Genomic DNA, 19,346 nt, shown 5'->3' on the forward strand with positions numbered 1-19,346 from the left:
TTATTCAAGCTATAATAGATAGAATTTATTTGGTGTTTTTAGGTCTGCAAAACATTTTACATAGTTAATTGATCCTCAAAACAGTCCTAGGAGGTAGATGATTTTATCTTCATTTTACACATGGGCAAACTGAGGCCTAGAAAGGTAAATTGCCCATGGCTTTTACTTTTCAGGGAACAGTATTTGAACCTTTCTTCCTTAACTGAAATACAACACTTTTTACCATAACATGATAAAAAATAGCTTTTTCAGATTAGAGACTAGAATAGGCCCAAAACTAAATGAAAGAGAACATTATAAAAAATCAGCTGGAGTTACAATTCAATATGGATGGATATGCCTATGTAATAAATTAATCCAGATTCCTTGCCAAATACAAATTACTCTGGATTTTACCTCAAAATGAATCTGAAATACACAGATTTTCATTCAGGAATACAAAAGGTCAATATAAGGTTACTGTCTTTTGCAGTCAAAAGATTTTACAATTTTTTCAAAGGAACCCAGCTCTTATTTTCAGGGTGGGGAAGTAATAATGTTAAATCATTAAAAGAGGATGAAATAAAGTTAGTTTCATTAAAATGGACTGCATTCTAGTTATCTAAAGGTATTTCTTTTTTAGTAAGTAGCTATATCTGAAAAGTAAATAACTAATATTTCATAATCACTTGGTATGTAAATTATACTATATAGTTACATTTTTTTTGAGAACTTATTCTCACTCTATACTATACATTTTAGAATACCAGTGCAAGATTTGAATGACTGCTTTTATACTTAAGCTAAAAATTGTATAAGATTTTGTTAAATTTGAGCTATGATGAAGGAACCTTGTGCCTTGACTGGAATACCATTGTTATCTATGGAAAATTTCAGAAGCTCTGCTTCTACCTTGTATCTAGTACTATGTACAGTGTTAAGGTATAGTAAATAAGAATTAGTGCATGATGCCACAAGCCTGTATTTGTGACAGTTTGTAATTCTGAGGTAAAATTAACCATTGAGTTACAAAATGATATTCTTGACACGTTTTTCATCCCAATAATCACCAGCATTTTACAGTAATATTCTGTATATGCAGGACATACATAATTAAACAGTTACTAATCATGTACAAGTATAGTATAGTTAAAGTCCAAGAGGAGCTACAGTGTAGAGTGTCAACAGTCATGTTGACTAAGCCTGTCGTGATGTTTGTCAACAAGAAGAAAAGTAACTGGTTTCGGTTAATGGCAGCAATTAAACAAAGGCTTGGCAGCTGTCTTCCATTCTGGTGGGCCAGAGACTCTGAAGACTTTTTATCTGTGTTGATTGTCTGGATGAGATCCCAAGAACATGGCACAGTAGCTCCTTTAAATAAGAATTTGGTGAAGACCAAAATTACATTACCTAATATCAGCCAACTGAGAAATGTTAAGCTGTAAGCAACTATCCAAATGCAAAAGGCTAAATTAGCCATTTTTCGGGAAACTGCATCTATATATGTTTGACATACATAAAGAAATACAAGGAAAGTGGTAGCTGTCAGTAACAGATGACATCCCACTTTAATCCAGTCTCTGAGAAGAGGTTTTACCCTTAATACATATAATCCAGTTTGTACACCTGCCATATATATGGCTACATATCCAAAGGTGGAGATGATTCCCTCACGGTTTGCATTTAGGAAACCAATTCTTGTGCCTTTGTGATCAATCCCATGCAAAATAATCATCTTGAGTTGTGCAAAGTCAAGAGATATTTGGTACAATACGGCAATGATGACAGCCACAATCCAAGATTTATTTAGGGGGAAAAAAATCAAGAGTAAGGAGGCCACAACTTTAACTACTGCTAAAGTAAAAAAAAAGTTCCAATGAACTCCATATTCAGATAAATGTTCATGATAGCCTATAGACTTTACACTGATTAGTCGTCCTAGGCCTAGGAGTATTAATGGCCAAATGGAGAACAATTGCTTTGCAAGATAATAACACCTGGACTGTTTGGCCCCAAGTTTTCCTCTAACTTCTGGACAAATGATAGCATTCCCAAAAACAAAGGCTCCTACTCCAAAATCCATCAGTCCTGTTCCATAGACCTCTGTTTTGGCATATCGTCTAGGAAAAAGTGGAAAATCCACAGCCAGGATGCTGATGGCAGTGGCCAGATTGATATAAACACGGAACATAGTAACAGATGGAATGTTTTTGGAATCTACACTGATTTTTAGAAATGCAGAAATGATTTTCTGGGCAGGTGCCTTGGCATAATAGTGCCTTTTGCTATATATCTTATAGAATAACAATGTACCTAAAATGGTTAAGATAGGTGGCACAAGAAAAATCACAGAAGAAAGAATGGTGCAAGAAGCTACCAAGGGCACTATAAGTATAGCAAAGTCAGTAAAAAAATGAGCTTTCCATCTCCATGACAAGGTTACATGGTGGAGTTGTAACAGAATGAGTATCAGACCTCTACACACAGTACAGAGTGGGGGCAAAGTCAAACCAGCTGAAATTTCCAATAAGCTAGTCCCATTAAGGTTGCTGACAAATGCTGCCTTCATTTGCCTTTGAGACATTTTTTTCTTCCTGTATTAAAAAGAGCAAAGAAATGAATTTGTAAGAAAATTGAATACAGTAAAATTTCCATATATATATATATATATACACATACATAGCCAAATTTTTACTATGATTCAAGGAGAAAATTAATTTGGAATTAGACAATTGAACAAAATGATAGAACCAGAATCCAACTGTTTTCACTCTCAGCCTAGTACTAAAGACTGCTTTGAACCAAGAGAAATGGAACGGAACTTAGGTCTGTTTTGCTTAATCACCTCATTTTTCAGATGAAGAAACTGAGGGAACAGAAGTGAAATAAGTTCCCCAGAATCACAGAACTATTAAGTGGTAAAGATTTGATTTGAGATAAAGATTGAGATTTGAGCACTGTCTGCAAACTCTAGCAGTCACTTAACTTGATCAAAGTAATGAAACCAAGGCCTAGAGAGAGAATGACTTGCCCAAGGTCACAAAAGCTAGAGATAGTCACAATCAGAACTTATCTCAGTATGTCTTTACATCAGTTTCCCAAAAATATTAACAGTTGAAATTTATATTTTACAAATGCCCAATTTTATTGAGATGTCTTAGATTTTAAAATATTTTTATAAGCCATTTAAATTTCAGTGCTATAAGTTCACATGTGCTTTCTTAATGGGAATTGGAACAAGAGAATCTGGAAGTTTTAGAAACAAGTAAAATTATTTAAAACTAACCGGGGAAAAATAAATATTAAAAAATTGCACTGCTAATAAGATCTCATAATAAAAAATTTTATTATTTAGCAAAGTGCATAATTCAGGATCAACCTTAGTTCCAGACATCATATTATGTAATAGCATTAAATGTTAGGCATTCCCCTGGCATGAACTTGTAACACAGCTGACAAAGGCTGCCTTTGTCTTCAAGGAGAAAATTTGGAATTGGATAATTGAATATAGCTGGCGGTATGATATAATGAAAAAAACAGACTAAAACTCAAAAGATTCAGGTTTTCTATGCCCAAAGTGCTATAAAACTATATATACCCTCACTACTGAGTATCTCCCAGAGAGATCATAAAAGGGAAAAAGACCCACATGTGCAAAAAGTTTGTAGCGGGCCCTTATTGTAGTGGAAAGGAACTGGAAATTGAATAGATGCCCCTCAATCGGAGAATGGCTGAATGAATTATTGGTATATGAATGTAATGGAATATCATTTGAACACGCTGATTTTTAGAAATATTTGGAAAGACTGACATGAACTGAGTGAAATGAACAGATCCTGGAGAATACTGTATACAGTAGCCACAAGATTATCTAATGGATTTAGCTCAGCTCAACAATGCGGTGATTCAAGGCAATTCCAACAGAATTGAGATGAAAAATGGCATCCATTTCCAGAGAACTATGGAGACTGAAACTTTTCTTTTTCTTGTAGTTTTTCTCCTTTTGGCCTGATAATTGTTGCATAATATGATAAATATGGAAATGTTTAAAAGAATTATTTAACATTTAACAGTAGCTTTCTGTTTTGGGGAGGGAGGTAAAGGAGAAAAATTTGGAACAAAGCCTTAAAAAAATGAATGTTGGACAATTTTCAGATGAAGAAATTGAAACTATTACCACTCACATGAAAGAGTGTTCCAAATCACTATTGATCAGAGAAATGCAAATTAAGACAACTCTGAGATATCACTACACACCTGTCAGATTGACTAAGATGACAGGAAAAAATAATGATGAATATTGGAGGGGATGCGGGAAAACAGGGACACTGATGCATTGTTGGTGGAGTTGTGAACGAATCCAGCCATTCTGGAGAGCAATCTGGAATTATGCCCAAAAAGTTATCAAACTGTGCATACCCTTTGATCCAGCAGTGTTTCTATTGGGCTTATACCCCAAAGAGATACTAAAAAAGGGAAAAGGACCTGTATGTGCCAAAATGTTTGTAGCAGCCCTGTTTGTAGTGGCTAGAAACTGGAAAATGAATGGATGCCCATCAATTGGAGAATGGCTGGGTAAATTGTGGTATATGAATGTTATGGAATATTATTGCTCTATAAGGAATGACCAGCAGGATGAATACAGAGAGACTTGGAGAGACCTACATGGACTGATGCTAAGTGAGATGAGCAGAACCAGGAGATCATTATACACTTCAACAACGATATTGTATGAGGATGTATTCTGATGGAAATGGATTTCTCTGACAAAGAGACTTAACTGAGTTTCATTGGATAAATGATGGACAGAAACAGCTACACCCAAAGAAGGAATACTGGGAAATGAACGTGAACTATTTGATTTTTGATTTTCTTCCTGAGTTATTTTTACCTTCTGAATCCCTGTGCAGCGGGAGAACTGTTCGGTTCTGCAAATGTGTATTGTATCTAGGATATACTGCAACATATTTAACATATATGGGACTGCTTGCCATCTTGGGGGGGGGGGGGAAGAGGGAGGGAGGGGAAAAAATGAAACACAAGTGATTGCAAGGGATAATGCTGTGTAAAAATTATCCTGGCATGGATTCTGTCAATACAAAGTTATTATTAAATTAAATTAAATTTAAAAAATGAATGTTGAAAACTAGCTTTATATGTATTTGGAAAAATGAAATTGAAATAGAAAAAAAAGATTCAGGTTCTTGATGGTCCAGCAAAATTAGGTCATCTATAAAAATGATTTCTAAAAATCTAAAAGATTTTTGAAGTATTTTTCAGCTTTACCATTCTAGGAATCAACACAGCAAAGTACAATGTTTTGTACTAAGTATATAATAGTTTTTAAAAAATGAACTGAAATGTGCATGTACATTATATATTCATATTTATAGTGTAAAAGAGCATTTGTACAGAAGTCCATGACAAGTTTTGTGTCTTTGAATAAATCATTTTATGTATCTGTAATCTTTTATTTGTAAAATAAAGGGGCTAAATCAGATCTTTTAAAGTCAAGCCTTCTAGTCTAAAAATCTATATGAATATATTCCGACTAAATGAGCAAGCTAGGTTTTGAGCAGAAGACACTCAAGTGAATAGAGCACTAGGTCTGGAGTCAGGAAGACAACCTCAGAGACTTATTAGCTTTGTGATTTTTAGACAAGTCACAGTCTTATTTGCCTCACCTTCCTTGACTGTAAAATAAGGAATAACAGTTCCTATTCAAACGGTTGTTGTGAGAAATAAAATATTTGTAAAGCACCCGTTTACATAAATGTCTATTTTCTCCCTAATGAGGCTATAATGGGCTTAAAGGAATCCCTATCATTACCCTAATCACAGATTTATATACTGAAATACAGACTATGGGTAGGTTCAGCAGTTTAATTTAGGAGGCAAAAGACACTAGTGCATAGTCAAGTATTTTCCTTTAAAAAATGTAATGTATTCAAATAAAGACAATCAGAACCCTATTAAATCACCTAATTCAAGACCATGTCCGAATTTTTTTTTCTTTTAAAACCAAACCTTAGATTTAATAATCCCAAATTTAGAACGATTTAATAAAGTAAATCTTAAAACGTCTAGTAGCAAAATCACAACCTCTATTCAATTGTAAAATTAGGGAAAGTAATACTTCCACAACCTGCCTTACAAGCAGTTAATCCTCTATTAACTTAAACTGTCATCTAGCTTTCACTATATAATTTTAAGTCACTGTCCAAAGAGAAAAATCAGGCATTTATTGAAGAGCCTTGTTTTGGTCTTAACAAGGTGATTTCCAGCTTTAGCTTATAACTTTTTTTGGTAGATAAATTAATTTTATGAAATTGTGCACATCAAGTGTATTAGTGCAAATACTTTAATCTGTATTCTAGATATTGTACTTTTATCTCTTTACAATCTATTTAAAAATAAATATACTTAAGATGTAATTCTGCAGCATTTCAGAACAAAATTTGCAATAATCTATATAAAAAAGGTACACAGCACCACTGGCATATGAGCCTTATGTGGGGGAGATTTTCTTGCAATAATCTATATAAAAAAGGTACACAGCACCACTGGCATATGAGCCTTATGTGGGGGAGATTTTCTTGCAATAATCTATATAAAAAAGGTACACAGCACCACTGGCATATGAGCCTTATGTGGGGGAAATTTTCACTGGCTAATTCTCGGATACTTCGTGAAATGTGGGGTGTTTTACTAGAGAGTATCTATGGCGCTACACCCTAGGACCCCTCAACAAATTAAATTTTATGATCCTGTTCCCATTTTATGTGGACTCCTCCCAGTTCCCCAGGTTCACCAGCATACCGCATCCCGTCCAAGCACGCGCGTTCGAACCTCCACCAGCCCCACCTGAATGTCTGACCTTTGTCTTCCACCAGTAGGTTAGATTTAAGCCCGGCCTTTTTCAGGGAGACCAGTGACTGGATGAACAAGGGGAAAAGGCAGGCCCAGACCCTGGGAAACTTCCAGAAAGAGCAGCCGTCGGACTAGAAGAATCATCTTTGGGCTGGGGGCCCACCTAGGCCCAGCCTTTTCTTTCGAAATACAACTTTCGACAACCGGGGAGTCACCCAGCTAGTCCAGGCAGCCCGATTCTACACATTCTCCCCAGGGCGGAGGGGTGGATTCTATCTTCTCTCCTTCTCGTCCTCAGCGGCTACTCATACATCCGGTTCGGATTCCCGCCTCGGGGCGCCCGGGCATTGGAGAGACTGGGATTCAAGTCAAGAAGCTAAGTCACCGAGAGAACTGCGCAGCTGCAGAAACTGAACAGAGAGCTCCAGAGTCTTTGCCCGCAGTCGGCCTTTCGGAGGGCAGGGGCGGGACCTGGAGCCTGGCTAGGGCGTGCCCAGGCATTCGGTTCGCTTCTCACAACTCCCAAGAAAACCACTTATTTTTGCTCAGTCCATTACTGGCTTCTCATTGATCTTCCTGGGTGACTCAAGGACTCACTTATGCTTTTTCCTCTTCTTTAACCACTCCTCCTTCTTTAGATATTTCCGAGGTTCCCCGAAATAATACGATCCCCGCCTCAGTCTTTCCACAGGGAGCCTGGTCGCTGCAAGGGCCACGTGCGCCGTCCGCCACGTGGGCACGCCCCGCCCGAAGGCGGGGTTTGTCGGCGATCTCTCTCCACCCCCCTTTTCTCCTCGCGCCGGACCCCTCCCCCCAGCTCCCTTCATTTTTTTCCCACCTCCATCCCCGCCTTTCCTTGGGCCAACGCGAAAGTCGGCCCGGACTTAGGAAACGGTGAGTAACCCCTCCCCCGGTTCCACTGGGAAATCAGTCTCCCCACCCCATCCTGGGCCTAAGGAGGGGGTAATGGGAGGAGAGAGGCTGCGGTCCTGGGAGTGACTGGGGCGTACGAGAGCCTCTTCCCGAGAGCTCGGGACGCTCCCTTTCCTCCGTGATTCTATGTGCCTTTTCTGCCAAAGGAGCCTGAGATCCCTGTTGGAGCCGAGGATCTTGCAGGGTTATCTCTCCCTCGACTCGGGCTGCCCAGGTGTGTGGGTTGGGGGACCCTAGCTAGCCGAACTGGGGGGAGGGGCAGAGAAAAGCCGGGCGTTGTGCTGAGATCCCCGCAGGCCGCGGGAAGCGCGAGCTGGGGGCTGGAAGGGCCGAAGTGCAGGGGATTGGAAAAAACTTTTGAAGGACAACCTCAGCCGGGTATTTCTTAGGGAGTCGGTGAGCTATTTCGAGCCAGGTTAGGGGGAAAGCGGAGGGGCCGGGCCAGAGTCTCCCTCCACCCTGCTCTGCTCCGCCTCTTCATTTGGAATCACTGCCCGACCCCAAGCTGGACCCGGTGGGAGGAAGAGATCGACGCTCAGTGTGGTAGCCCCTTGTCCTTGGGCTTGTCCTTCAGTGATTTTTCTTTGCTCACAAGCAATGTGCTGAGGGTGACCCAGCGCTGCTCCCCGCTTGTGTCTTTCTCTGCTGCTCCTACCAACCCAGAGCAGGGAGAACCCGAGAAAGCCGAGGTCTAAGCCAATTGCTTTAAATTTGATCCACCCAGGATCCCCGGAGGATGGACTGGGCTGGACTGGATGAGCGTATTTTTCTCGATAATGAGGAAATGGGCTCGGGAGCCTGGCCCTAGTTCTTTATCTCGAAGAACTAAGGGGTTTAGCCCCTGGTGTGTGGACTCTTGTCCTGTGCTCTTTCCGCCCTCCGGAGGAAAGAGTGGATTGATTAACTGAGTGGAGGGTGTTGGGGCGGGAGGGTGGTGGGGAGAGAAGCTGCAATTAAAGTTGCCGGGCTTCTAGTCCTGGGGACTGTCTCAGCTCAGCTACCCACTACTACTATGGGTAAATAAGTATCTTGGACCTCGGTTTTCTCACCAGGTAAAAATGAAAGAATTGGGCAAGAGGGCATTTACAGCCTTAGTTCTATGAGCAGGATCTTTGGGGGATTCTTATGGACACTTGGGGCTTACCAAAAAAAATTCCTTTTCCCAAAGATAACCTTCTTTTTGGTAGAGGAAAGCGATATTGACAAATTCAGCTTTTACTTTGGCCAAGAACTCAGCTTTTTAGGGTTGGAAGTAGAGCTCAGTGCTGGAGAAGTGGACTTGGAGTCAGGAGACCTGGGTGGCATCTTTAAAGCTCATTAACCACGTGACTATGGACAAGTCATTAAATCTCCCAGCCTCAGTTTCCCCATTTATAAAGTGGAGATGTGTACAATACCTACCTTGGGTTATTGAGGTGAAAAAAGTACTATGTGAATAGTAAAACACTATAGAAGTGTGAATTATTTTAGTTGCTATTATTAATGACCCAGAGTTATGTATGATTTTTTTTCCCCATCCCTAGAGCAAGAGGGGACTTTAAAAGTCATCTGGGCCATCCCTCTTATTTTGTAGACGAAAATGCTGAGGTTCAAAAAAAGTTATTTGGATTATCAGATCTTGAGTCTAGTTCTCCATAAAAATTAAAAAAAAGGCTTCTCCCATAACACTTGAAATTTCTGTCTCACAGATACTTGGGGTAGAATGAGCATCTTTCTCTGATATACTGACCTAGAGGACTTAACCCCACCACTTGTTGCCAAAGTAGCATTGGCTTTTGGCAAGGACAGCCTAAGTTTCCTTAGGCAGAACTCTCATAAATATTTTTTCCTGGATCCCTAATTGGCAATTTGCAGGACAGACTCACTCTCTGTCTTCTTGTACCTGAGCCACTGACCTCATTCCCAGCTTGCCTGGATAGCAGCCTGCCTATTTGATTCAGAATCCCTGAAAGAATTGTCATTACCATCATAGCCGAGTTCAACTCTTTGTGGATGATGAAATATGTTTGTATATAGATGGACATACATCAATCTTCTGATATTTATTCTCATTATTTCCATTCTCTTTCAGATGCACCAATTGATCTTACATAGATTCCTCCAGTCCAGACTCCTTCATCGTGCCAATGTCCCAGCTGTCCCGCGATCAGAACCATAAAATCCTCTTCACCTGTGACCCAAAGCCCCTTTGGGAAACGAAGCAGTATGCTGCAGCAGGTAACCTAGATTACAGAACTCTCAGGTAGCAATAATGAAGAAGGATCTGCCCAGAATTCACTACTCACAAGAGGGAAATGAAAGACAACTTCTAACATAGTATGATATAAATACTTATTTTAAGTGCTAGAAAATTCTGTTCTTTGTGGCACATGAGCATTTGTTTTGTGGCAAGGATTTGGGTGGGTTATGGCATAAGCCCACAATGTCCAGTGGACAGAGTACCAAGGGCAGTTTTCATGCTTTATCAATGACTCTCAAATGCCTTGATAGTGCCAAATTCTAAAGTATCCATTCTGGTCTTCAGGAGCTGCCTGAGCGCTCCAGGTATCCAGTGCCATAACATTGTGGTCACTGTCAACAGGAACAAAAATATCTTGTTCATTAATACTCAAGAAGGAGGATGGTGGGAACTCTTTCTTCTGGCCTTGGCCTAGTCAGTAAGAATGAGAAGAGGGTTCCCTTGGTGGACCCTGGAGTTGCTGCTCCAGGTATTGAAATGAGAACAAAAAAGGGTTCCATGTGAATGACAGTTGAACATGGGTCAGTTGCTCCTGATAGGCAAATTCCCTTCCAAAGGGGCAAGTGATGGCCTCCGTTATATTCTAGCATAGGGGAGTCCAGGTTCTGATCCCCAAATTCAAGTGGCAGAGGTGCATATCATGAGTCTTCTAGTTCAGTAAGGCAGTTGATAGCAAAAAAGCCCGTGGGAGCCTCGAGGAGAGTTTTCTTAGTTTGTGAAGGCAAGAATTACCTTGGAATTGGTTCACCTTGGAAAAGCATCATGTTTCTGGTGCCCGTATCCATAGCATGTCTCCAAGGTGAACAGCTTCTGGTTTGTTGGAAATTTTTTCCACTCATTGAAAAATGATCTACTCAGTTGCTGTCTTGTCATTTCTGCCTCTAATAGTGTCTCTGTGTCCACCTGCTTCTCTTCATTCATAGGGCCACCTCCCTTGCTCAGGGCAGCTTTCACCTGGATTATTCCTCCTTGCCTCCTGCCTTGAGGCCTCTCTGCCTCCTCTCTTCTCTCTCCAGTCCTTTACACTCACATTCCAATGTAATATTCCTGTAGCACAAGTTTATGCCCTTTCAAAAGAAGCTTTACAAGCTTCCTGTTGTCTCTAAGATGGAGTCTAGATTCCTCAGTTTGGTGTACATAACATTTTTCGAAGCTGGAGTTACTTAGATTTAGTTTCTTTTTTTTTTAATTATAGCTTTTTATTTACAAGATATATGCATAGGTAATTTTTCAGCATTGACAGTTGCAAATCCTTTTGCTCCAACTTTTTCCCTTCTTCCCTCCACCCCTTCCCCGAGATGGCAGGTTGACCAATACATGTTAAATATGTTAAAGTGTAAGTTAAATACAATATATGTATACATGTCCAAACAGTTATTTTGCTGTACAAAAAGAGTCGGACTTTGAAATAGTGCACAATTAGCCTGTGAAGGAAATCAAAAATGCAGGCGGACAAAAATAGAGGGATTGGGAATTCTGTGTAGTGGTTCATAGCTTAAATTTAATTTCATGTTAATCCCCTACACATAATCTGTGTTGCAAACTTATCCAGTTATCATTCCCCATTTCTTCTCTCTGCATCTTTGTCCAGGATGATTCATGTCTGAAATGTACCCCCTCTTCTACTTTCATCTTGACCTTTCGGAATCCTTTAAGTTCTTTGAAGAGTCATTTCTTACCAGAAACTTTCCTGTTCACCTTAGTTGTTGTATTGACTCCCTCCTCAAATGAAATTTTCCCAACTGCTCTAGATACAAGTTATATCCCTCTAGTAGGGTTGTGAGTTCTTTGAGGTCAGAGACTTTGGATTGATAGCCCTAGCATCTAGCTCCAGAATGCTTTCTGTGTGCTAATAATGCTCAGTAAATTAATACAGGAAGGACAAAGGAATGGAGTCTCTATGAGCAGGAAGTCCCAAATTTGTAATACACCCATTCCAGGGACTTTGATGCCTTAAAAATCATGAAAGTGTCCTTGCTGTTTTCGGTAACTCCTATTTTATTTGGTTCAAAGCTTCTTGCTTCAGTTATGCCACAGATTATGACCTTTCCCAGTTTGAGAATCAAAACAGTTGGGGCAGCTAGATGATGCAGTGGATAGAGCACCAGCCTTGATGTCAGGAGGACCCAAGTTCAAATCTGACCTCAGACACTTGACACTTCCTAGCTGTGTGACCCCGGGCAAGTCACACTCCAGTTGCCTCAGCAAAAAAAAAAAAAAAAGAAAAAGAAAAAAAGAATCAAAACAATTGTATTCTGCTTATTCTTCTTTAGGGGATACTGTCTCCTCTGAGGTATTGGGGCCAAAGGGTACTATTTAAGAATAAGGCACCCTTAAAAATCAAAACACTATTAGAGCTAGAGCCAAATCCCCCATTATTACTTCACCTCTAGTTCTGTGTTCTTCCAAGTAACCCACAAGATTCCTTCTATTGAAGAACAAAAAGGACCTGTCTTCCCTGGGAGAGAAAGAGAAAACCTCCTATCCCTTTTTCTTAAAGTAAAATACAATCTTCCACAGGTATCCTTGAGTCCTGAAGGGTATACCAGGAGACTCATAGTGTGGTCTTAGGCAGTCCAGTCATTCTTCTTGGCTTTCTTCTTCTGTGTGGCAGCTTTAATAGCCCAGCTCCATGTGTCTCTGGGCACGGAGAGGTCTGGGCTTTCTAGGGAAGAGCAGGTTCCAGGGCTGCAGCCTTGGTGTGACCAGCATCCACCCCTGCTAGCTAGAGCCTTGCTCCTCCCCCAGAATATCTGTTTTGGTGAAGATGGGTTTAGTGCAGAGCAGGCTGATTGTACATTTTGATATGTAATCATATTCCATCAGTTCTTTATCTTTATTTAAGATATCACTGTGTTGCCCAGAATAGCTAAGTAGTTCACAATTGATCATAATACAATTTTGCCGTTACTGTGTATGGTATTCTGGTTCTGCTCACGTCACTTTGTATCAGTTTACATAAGTCCAGTTTTTTTTTTAATTCAACCTGCTCATTATTTCTTATAGCACAGTAGTATTAGGAATATTATTCCTTGATGGTATAAAGATTAAGTTGGAAGAAAGTAGAAGTAGAAAGGCTGGTCAAGAGGCTATTGCAATAAGTGGTATGTGAGAGAAGTAGAAGGAACAGAAACCAGAGAGTGTTAAGATACTATATAGGTAGAATCTGTTTGCCTTTGTAACTGATTTGATGTGGGTGATGAAAAAAGAGGAACAAAAGATTTGGGTCACTCATATAAATAATAAGGAAAGGAGCAAAGAGCAGGTTTTGGAGAAAACTGTTTCGGACCAGCCAAGGGGTAGTGACAGTGGATCATCAGGATGGAATTGACATTTAGAGAGAGAGAAAAACAGGAGTGATCAGGGTTGGAGTTGCAGATTTGAGACATGCCCCTACCCCCCACCCTCCTACAAAACAAATGGTAATTAATGTCATGAATGTGAAGGAGATTGGCTAAAGATGGGAGACTTTAGTGAGGGGGATTGAGGGCTAAGAGGGGTGATGTGAGGTAGCAGAAGCAGATAGGTCAAGTGATCACCCTGGAGGGTGATGAAGATTCATGTCTTTTGGTGATTCAGCTACTTATTCCTCCATAATGCTCTGATGTAGGGTAGGCTTTTGTTTTTTGGAGGGGATTAGGCCATAGTGAATGAAATGAATAATTGTCTCAAAAGCAGTAGGCTCTACCAGTACAAATAGAAAAAAATGAGACAGTCACTGCCCTTAAGGAGCTTACAGTCTAATATAGAGGAGGTGTGATATTCCTAAAGGATATTTTGATTTAGAAAGTTACTGGGATGAGGAGCAATGACACAGTTGATTTGATTTTGGTTTCATAACTGAGGGAGGCACACAATGGGTGGCAGTAAGATGATTGTCAAAGAGACAGAGAATTGGTACAATATGGCTGAAGTAGGACCTATATGCAGTGGACAATTACAGCTGCCTCCGGTTGGGAGAGGTGAAAGGGTTATATCCAACCACAGTGGGTTGGCAAGTTCTTTTTTGAGAGGCAGTATAGCCAGAAAAAAAGACTTGAAACAGAGAATGCACCATTTGAATCCAGGTATGTCTGCATCCAAGAAGCCCAACATGGCAGGTTTAGTTCATTCCAGAATCATTCCAGAAAGATTCAAAAAAACTCCATGAGGGGTCCTGGACAAATCTCATGCCTTGGAAAAGACCCAACCTGGATGTTTGTCTGACTGGTATGTGTATGGCTCCACTCCTTTCAGAGTAGGAACCATTCCAGGCCAGGGGAACAAGACCAGCATTGTCTGGTGGGAACCACGGGGCTCCCTTGCCCCATTTCAGGTGACTTTCTCTTTCTGCTGGCCCTAGAAAGGGAACACCATGTTGTGGAAAGAAAGAGGAGTATGGGTGAATGGCCCTCTCCTCAGCTCACCAAGTAGTTGGAGAGGCCAGTGTATCCCTGCTCCATGTGTCTGTGTTAACTGGACAGGTTAGAAAGAAGTATTTACAAAGAATGTCAAAAAGCTTTTTATCAAATCTGAAGGGCCCTCAGACATCTATTTGAACTCCTGCCCCCAGATTTTAAAGTGATGAGAATAAGAGAGAGAGGTAGGAAAAATTTGACTTTATCGAAAAGGGCAGGAAATTGACCTCTAGAAAGTCATTGGCTTGCAGAGTTATCTCTAGACTAAGGTGGTCTCCATTAGCTTGATACCACCAACCTGTTTTGGGAAAAGATGTGCCAAGTTCTATCCGTGTTCTCATCAGTCAGGTCCTTGACCTTGTGAACAGCTTGTGGAATAGGTAGCAGAACTAACTGCCCTTGTCCTCTCATCCCTGAGCCAGGAACACTTTTATTGTCTTGATTCTTTGAACTGAGAGGCCTAAAGCATTTGGCCAACCCCCAGCCTGCCACATCTTTATAGATGTTGTTTTGACTTTCAATATTGTCTTCAGATTTAAGTGCCTTAATTTCTAATCATTGCAGTTCCATACACATTTCTTAAATACCTACTTTGGGGCAAACACTCCGCAAAGCTCTGGGGATCCAAAGACAAAAAGGAAAACAGAGCTTGTCTTCAAGGAGCTTACATTTTATTGGAAGGAAGTCATCTGTACACAGATTTTTTAAGTTACAAAATAATTTCTTGCGTTTTTGGTTTGGGTTTTTTTTTTTTTTTTTGGCAGAAAGGAATGTTAGTCTTTTATTGGAAGTTTGCACTTTTGTTTTGAAAGGATCATGGGTTCCAAGAAATGGAAACCATCAGACTTAGGGTTCTACATCTTCCTTTTAAGTCATCATTTCTGGGTTCTGCAGTTTTCTTTTTTACTCCTGGAGTCTAAGATAAAGTAAAGAAAGAATGGAGGGTATGAACTCTTGTGGATGAGGTTGGCTGCGGAGGGAAAGATGGGAGGCCCAGAGAATGCCATTAGCCTCCACCAGATTGTGCTCTATAAGCCGCCGAATGGTCTGCCTAGCCATCTCCCAGACATTGTGCTAGTTTGGGTTTTTATCCACATAATGGTTGTGGCTTGCCTGTTGGTTTGCACGGCCTGCACACGGAAATTGGAGCTGGTTGGAGCCTTAGGACAGTGCCTAATGAGAGAAAAGGCAAAGACTGAGGAAGTCTCTCTCATGCAGCGCTCATCTGCCTTCTCCCTTCTGCTTCCCAGGTCAATGGCCAAAGCACCCACTCCCTCCCCTATAGCAATGACCCTCTCAGAGAAGATCTGCAAGTCTTTCTGGAGAGTGAGATCCAATTGGCTGAGCTTGATGACCTCATCAAAGTGAACCCTGTGACTCCAGCAACAGGTAGGGAGCAAAGCTCTGAGGAGATGGGGAAGCCTAGGGTGGGGGATGGGGGAGGTAATATCTTCCCTAGACTCTTACGGATCCAAGGTCAAATTGGTGGGACCCAGGATCCCAAGCCAGCCTTGCTGATTCAGATCTTTCCTAGCAGGAAGCTTCCCCAGCTCAGGTCTCACAGCCCTGGGGCCATTTCTAGATGGGCTTCATTTTAATTAGATCTGAACTGAATCAGGAGGGAATAGTGTAAAAATGGCATTTGACTAATTGTGGGAGGGAAGAATGGGTAGAGCTCTGTGTGTGTGTGTGTGTGTGTGTGTGTGTGTGTGTGTGTGTGTGTGTGTGATTGCTCACTCACAAAACACTCTGGGTACTTTAATTAATGGTCCATCTGTCTCAGTCCTGAGGTGTCTACAGGAGAGGTACCAGGTGGACGTGTTCTACACCAATGCTGGCTGCACCCTTGTGGCTTTGAACCCCTTTAAGCCTGTCTCTTATCTCTACTGCCCAGAGCTGATGAGGGACTACCACACAGCACCTCAACTCCAGGCAAGCTTTGCTCACTCCTTCACCCCTTACCCTGTTTGTGTCATGGCATCCCAGAGTAGCGCCGACTCCTGCGCCGTGCTTTGAGAGGATTACACAAGTGGGGCCCCTTCTCTTGAAGGATCTGACGGTCTCGGGGGTGCAGCGCGGCTCCTGGAGAGGGGGCCAGCCTGCGGGTGACTAGGTGGGGCAGTGCTGTCTGCTCAGGCTGAGGCTCTGGGGTAGGAGGCAGAGAGAGGGCCAGGACTGGGGAGGCTGGGCTGGACAAGACTTCTAAACTCGAGGCTGGCAGCTTTACCCCCCCCAGGGGATCACTTATCTCAGAAGAGAGTTGCTGTGTGTGTCCCTTATTGTGGCGGGTTCTTTGCGTATTTCAGAAATTAAAGCCTCATCTCTTCACCGTGGGCGAGCAAACCTACAGGAATGTCAAGAGCCAGCTGGAGCCTGTCAACCAGTCCATCATCGTCAGTGGGGAGAGTGGAGCAGGGAAGGTAACAGGCATGCCTTGCTCTCCCTGGTGTTGGATCTTCCGCCCAGAATGGACTTCCACTCCAGACCTTTTGAAGTTGCTTTCTCTGTTCCATGTCCAGTCAACCCTATAGGAGAGGCAGCAAGGGAAGGGAATAAGCTTTTATTAAGTGCCTCCTTTGTGGCAGGCATTGTGCTAAGTGCTTTACAAAATATCTCATTTGATCTTCATGATAGCCTGGGAGGATAGGTGATTCCAGGCCCATGGCTCTATGTATTGTGCTGCCTGACAGTTGCCCTAGAAAGAAGTGAAGGTCAGGAGAGACCCATGTCCCAGGCCTAGCTCTGCTTCTCAGGTGCCTGACTTTTATCGGGTTATTTTCCTTCCCTGGGCTTCCTTATCTGTACATTATCAGGGTTGACCTAGATGACCTCTGAGTACCCTTTGAGCACCAGCATTCTGGGATCTCATGCTCTGGCAGACGGACGGGTTTCCTCCTCCCAACCTGATTCCAAGCGTCCAAGGTTATGGGAAGGGCTGTTGCAGCGGGGAGGGAACCACTGAGAGGGTGTTACTCTTGGGTCGGAGGCCCTGGCTGGCAGTGTCAGTGCCGCTGCAATGAAAAAGATTTCATAAGGCCCGAAAGCCTGAGACTGGTGTAACTAGTCAGAGCAGGCCTGCCCCAGAGGCCCCGCCAGCCCCAAGCTGCCTGCTTCCCTCACTGCCCTCCCCTGGACTACTTTCCTTACCACAGTAATTTGACTTTTAAAATTCCCTTTCAGTCTATGATCTCATTCGATCCCCACACCCTCCCCACATTCCTGAGAAAGTGGGCAGGGCAGGTCCCCCTCCAGGGTGAGAAAATAGGCCTGCAGAGCTTCCTTAACTTGAAGAGAGTCACCCAGTAAACTCTGGCTTTCCTGATGGCCCAGCCCCGGGCTCTGGGACCCACGGCTCCAGTTCCCATGCAGGACTTCAGTAGATCAGGGTGGGCGGACTGGCTGCCCTTCCCACGGGCGTGGTCTGCCGCCTGCCTCAGCCTCTTTGTCCGCTTCTGCTTTCCCTGAGAGCCATTGCCTTTCGTTGGTCTGCGTAGAGCTTGTATGTACCTCGTGGTCCACGTCGTCCACTAAGAGCGTGCATTCCTAGCTCAGCCTCCTTCAGGTCCTCAGCTCACCGCTCTGTGCTTCGTGAATGCTTGTTAACTGACAGGCCTGTGACAGGGCCTGGGGAGGCCTTGGGCAGGACCACCACGAGGCTGTCTTCCTCTACAGACGTGGACGTCTCGGTGTCTGATGAAGTTTTATGCCACTGTCACCAGTTCCTCCACCTCTGAGGAGAGCCACGAGAGAGTGGAGAGGATTGAGAAGAGAGTCCTGGATTCCAACCCAGTCATGGAGGCTTTTGGTAAGGACCATCAGGCTCTTCTCAGCCCTCTGGGGATGTGGTTTTTCTCTGCCCTCTCTAGGCCTCACAGCCTGAGATTCAGGGCTCCCTCCACCTAGACAAACAGGCACAAGAGTACCAGGGTCTGGAAAGGGACCTTGAGGAGGAAACTTGGCCATTCTTTGGGCAGCAGGCCACAACTGCTCTTGAACCAATCCTGTATTTACTGACTGTGCCTCCCGACTTCAGAAAGGCCCTTCTTGCCTCCCCTAATTGTCCATTCCAACTGGTCGGGAAGTCCTCCCCTTGGTCTGGCCTAAATCTCTTTCTACATCTGGACTCCTTTTCCTGAGACCTGTCCTTTGTGACTGGAGGGCAGGTCTCTCCAAATGGGAGCCTTGACGAGGGCTTGTTGAGAGGATAAGGGCCTGGGTGGACCTGCCACTGACTTTACCTGGGCCTCAGAGAAGAAAGGCAGAGAAAAAAGGAAGCAGGGACTTGTGGGCAGGAGGTTGTAATTGAGAGGAGAGAGAATATCAGTGAGTACTTCTTTTGTAGGGAATGCTTGTACGCTCCGCAATAGCAACAGCAGCCGTTTTGGGAAGTACATCCAACTCCAGCTGAACAGGTAAAAGCAGGTCCCAGGCTTCTGCACAGGTGCAGCCTGAGACCTGTGCTGTGCCACAGGTCACCTGGGAAGGGGTGGGACCATCTCTTGGTGCCAGAGACCCCAAGAAGGTGTTCCCAGGGACCCAGAACAGGACCAGGGAAGAAAGGCAGGAGCCTGGCTTCCATGCCCATGATGGCCCTCGTGCTGCAGAGAAGCAGGCTATCCAGGACATAGCAGTTTGGCTTGGGCCGATGTCCCTCCAGACAAGGAGCCTGCCTGGCTTGGGCACAAAGAGGGGAGTCTGAAGGAAGCGGGTACCAGCAAAACTTTTACAGGAAAGCAGAGCTTCTCCTTTCAGATCCTCTTTCTGATATTTGCTTAATGGCTCTGGATCCTTCAGCCCTGGTCCCTGCCACTGGTCCTGAGTTCTGGATCTTGTGGCTTAAAAAAGGCACATGTATGCCTTGGGCATACTCAGGAATCTATTGTCTCCTGGAGGTTTCAGGCCTTTACTATAGAAATCTGTAACTTGAT

At 43.0% G+C, this 19,346-nt stretch overlaps 2 protein-coding genes across 3 annotated transcripts in view; one reads left to right on the top strand and one right to left on the bottom strand.

Annotated features, from left to right (window-relative positions):
* On the bottom strand, positions 1–6,951 carry PIGW (phosphatidylinositol glycan anchor biosynthesis class W). Of its 2 annotated transcripts, none has more exons than XM_051994094.1 (2): positions 6,857–6,951; positions 1–2,573 (listed from the first exon to the last, which is right to left on the bottom strand). In XM_051994094.1, exon 2 carries the CDS (start codon positions 2,561–2,563, stop codon positions 1,046–1,048), a length of 1,518 nt encoding a protein of 505 aa, XP_051850054.1. In that variant the 5' UTR covers positions 2,564–2,573; positions 6,857–6,951; the 3' UTR covers positions 1–1,045. The 2 variants fall into 2 exon arrangements, with proteins under 2 accessions (XP_051850054.1, XP_051850055.1); XM_051994095.1 differs by having other exon boundaries at positions 6,844–6,920.
* Positions 6,952–7,650: 699 nt separating this feature from the next.
* The window catches only part of MYO19 (myosin XIX), a 36,572-nt gene continuing 24,876 nt past the window's right edge, over positions 7,651–19,346 (top strand). The window contains exons 1-7 of the mRNA XM_051994100.1: positions 7,651–7,743; positions 9,854–9,999; positions 15,669–15,807; positions 16,202–16,350; positions 16,725–16,838; positions 18,091–18,223; positions 18,761–18,830. Of these exons, the coding sequence (XP_051850060.1) occupies positions 9,988–9,999; positions 15,669–15,807; positions 16,202–16,350; positions 16,725–16,838; positions 18,091–18,223; positions 18,761–18,830 (617 nt within the window). The 5' untranslated portion in view covers positions 7,651–7,743; positions 9,854–9,987. The remainder of the gene's footprint in view (positions 7,744–9,853; positions 10,000–15,668; positions 15,808–16,201; positions 16,351–16,724; positions 16,839–18,090; positions 18,224–18,760; positions 18,831–19,346) is intronic.

The sequence above is a fragment of the Antechinus flavipes genome, chromosome 4 (genome assembly GCF_016432865.1).
Source record: "Antechinus flavipes isolate AdamAnt ecotype Samford, QLD, Australia chromosome 4, AdamAnt_v2, whole genome shotgun sequence".
NCBI classification, from domain to species: Eukaryota; Metazoa; Chordata; class Mammalia; order Dasyuromorphia; family Dasyuridae; genus Antechinus; species Antechinus flavipes.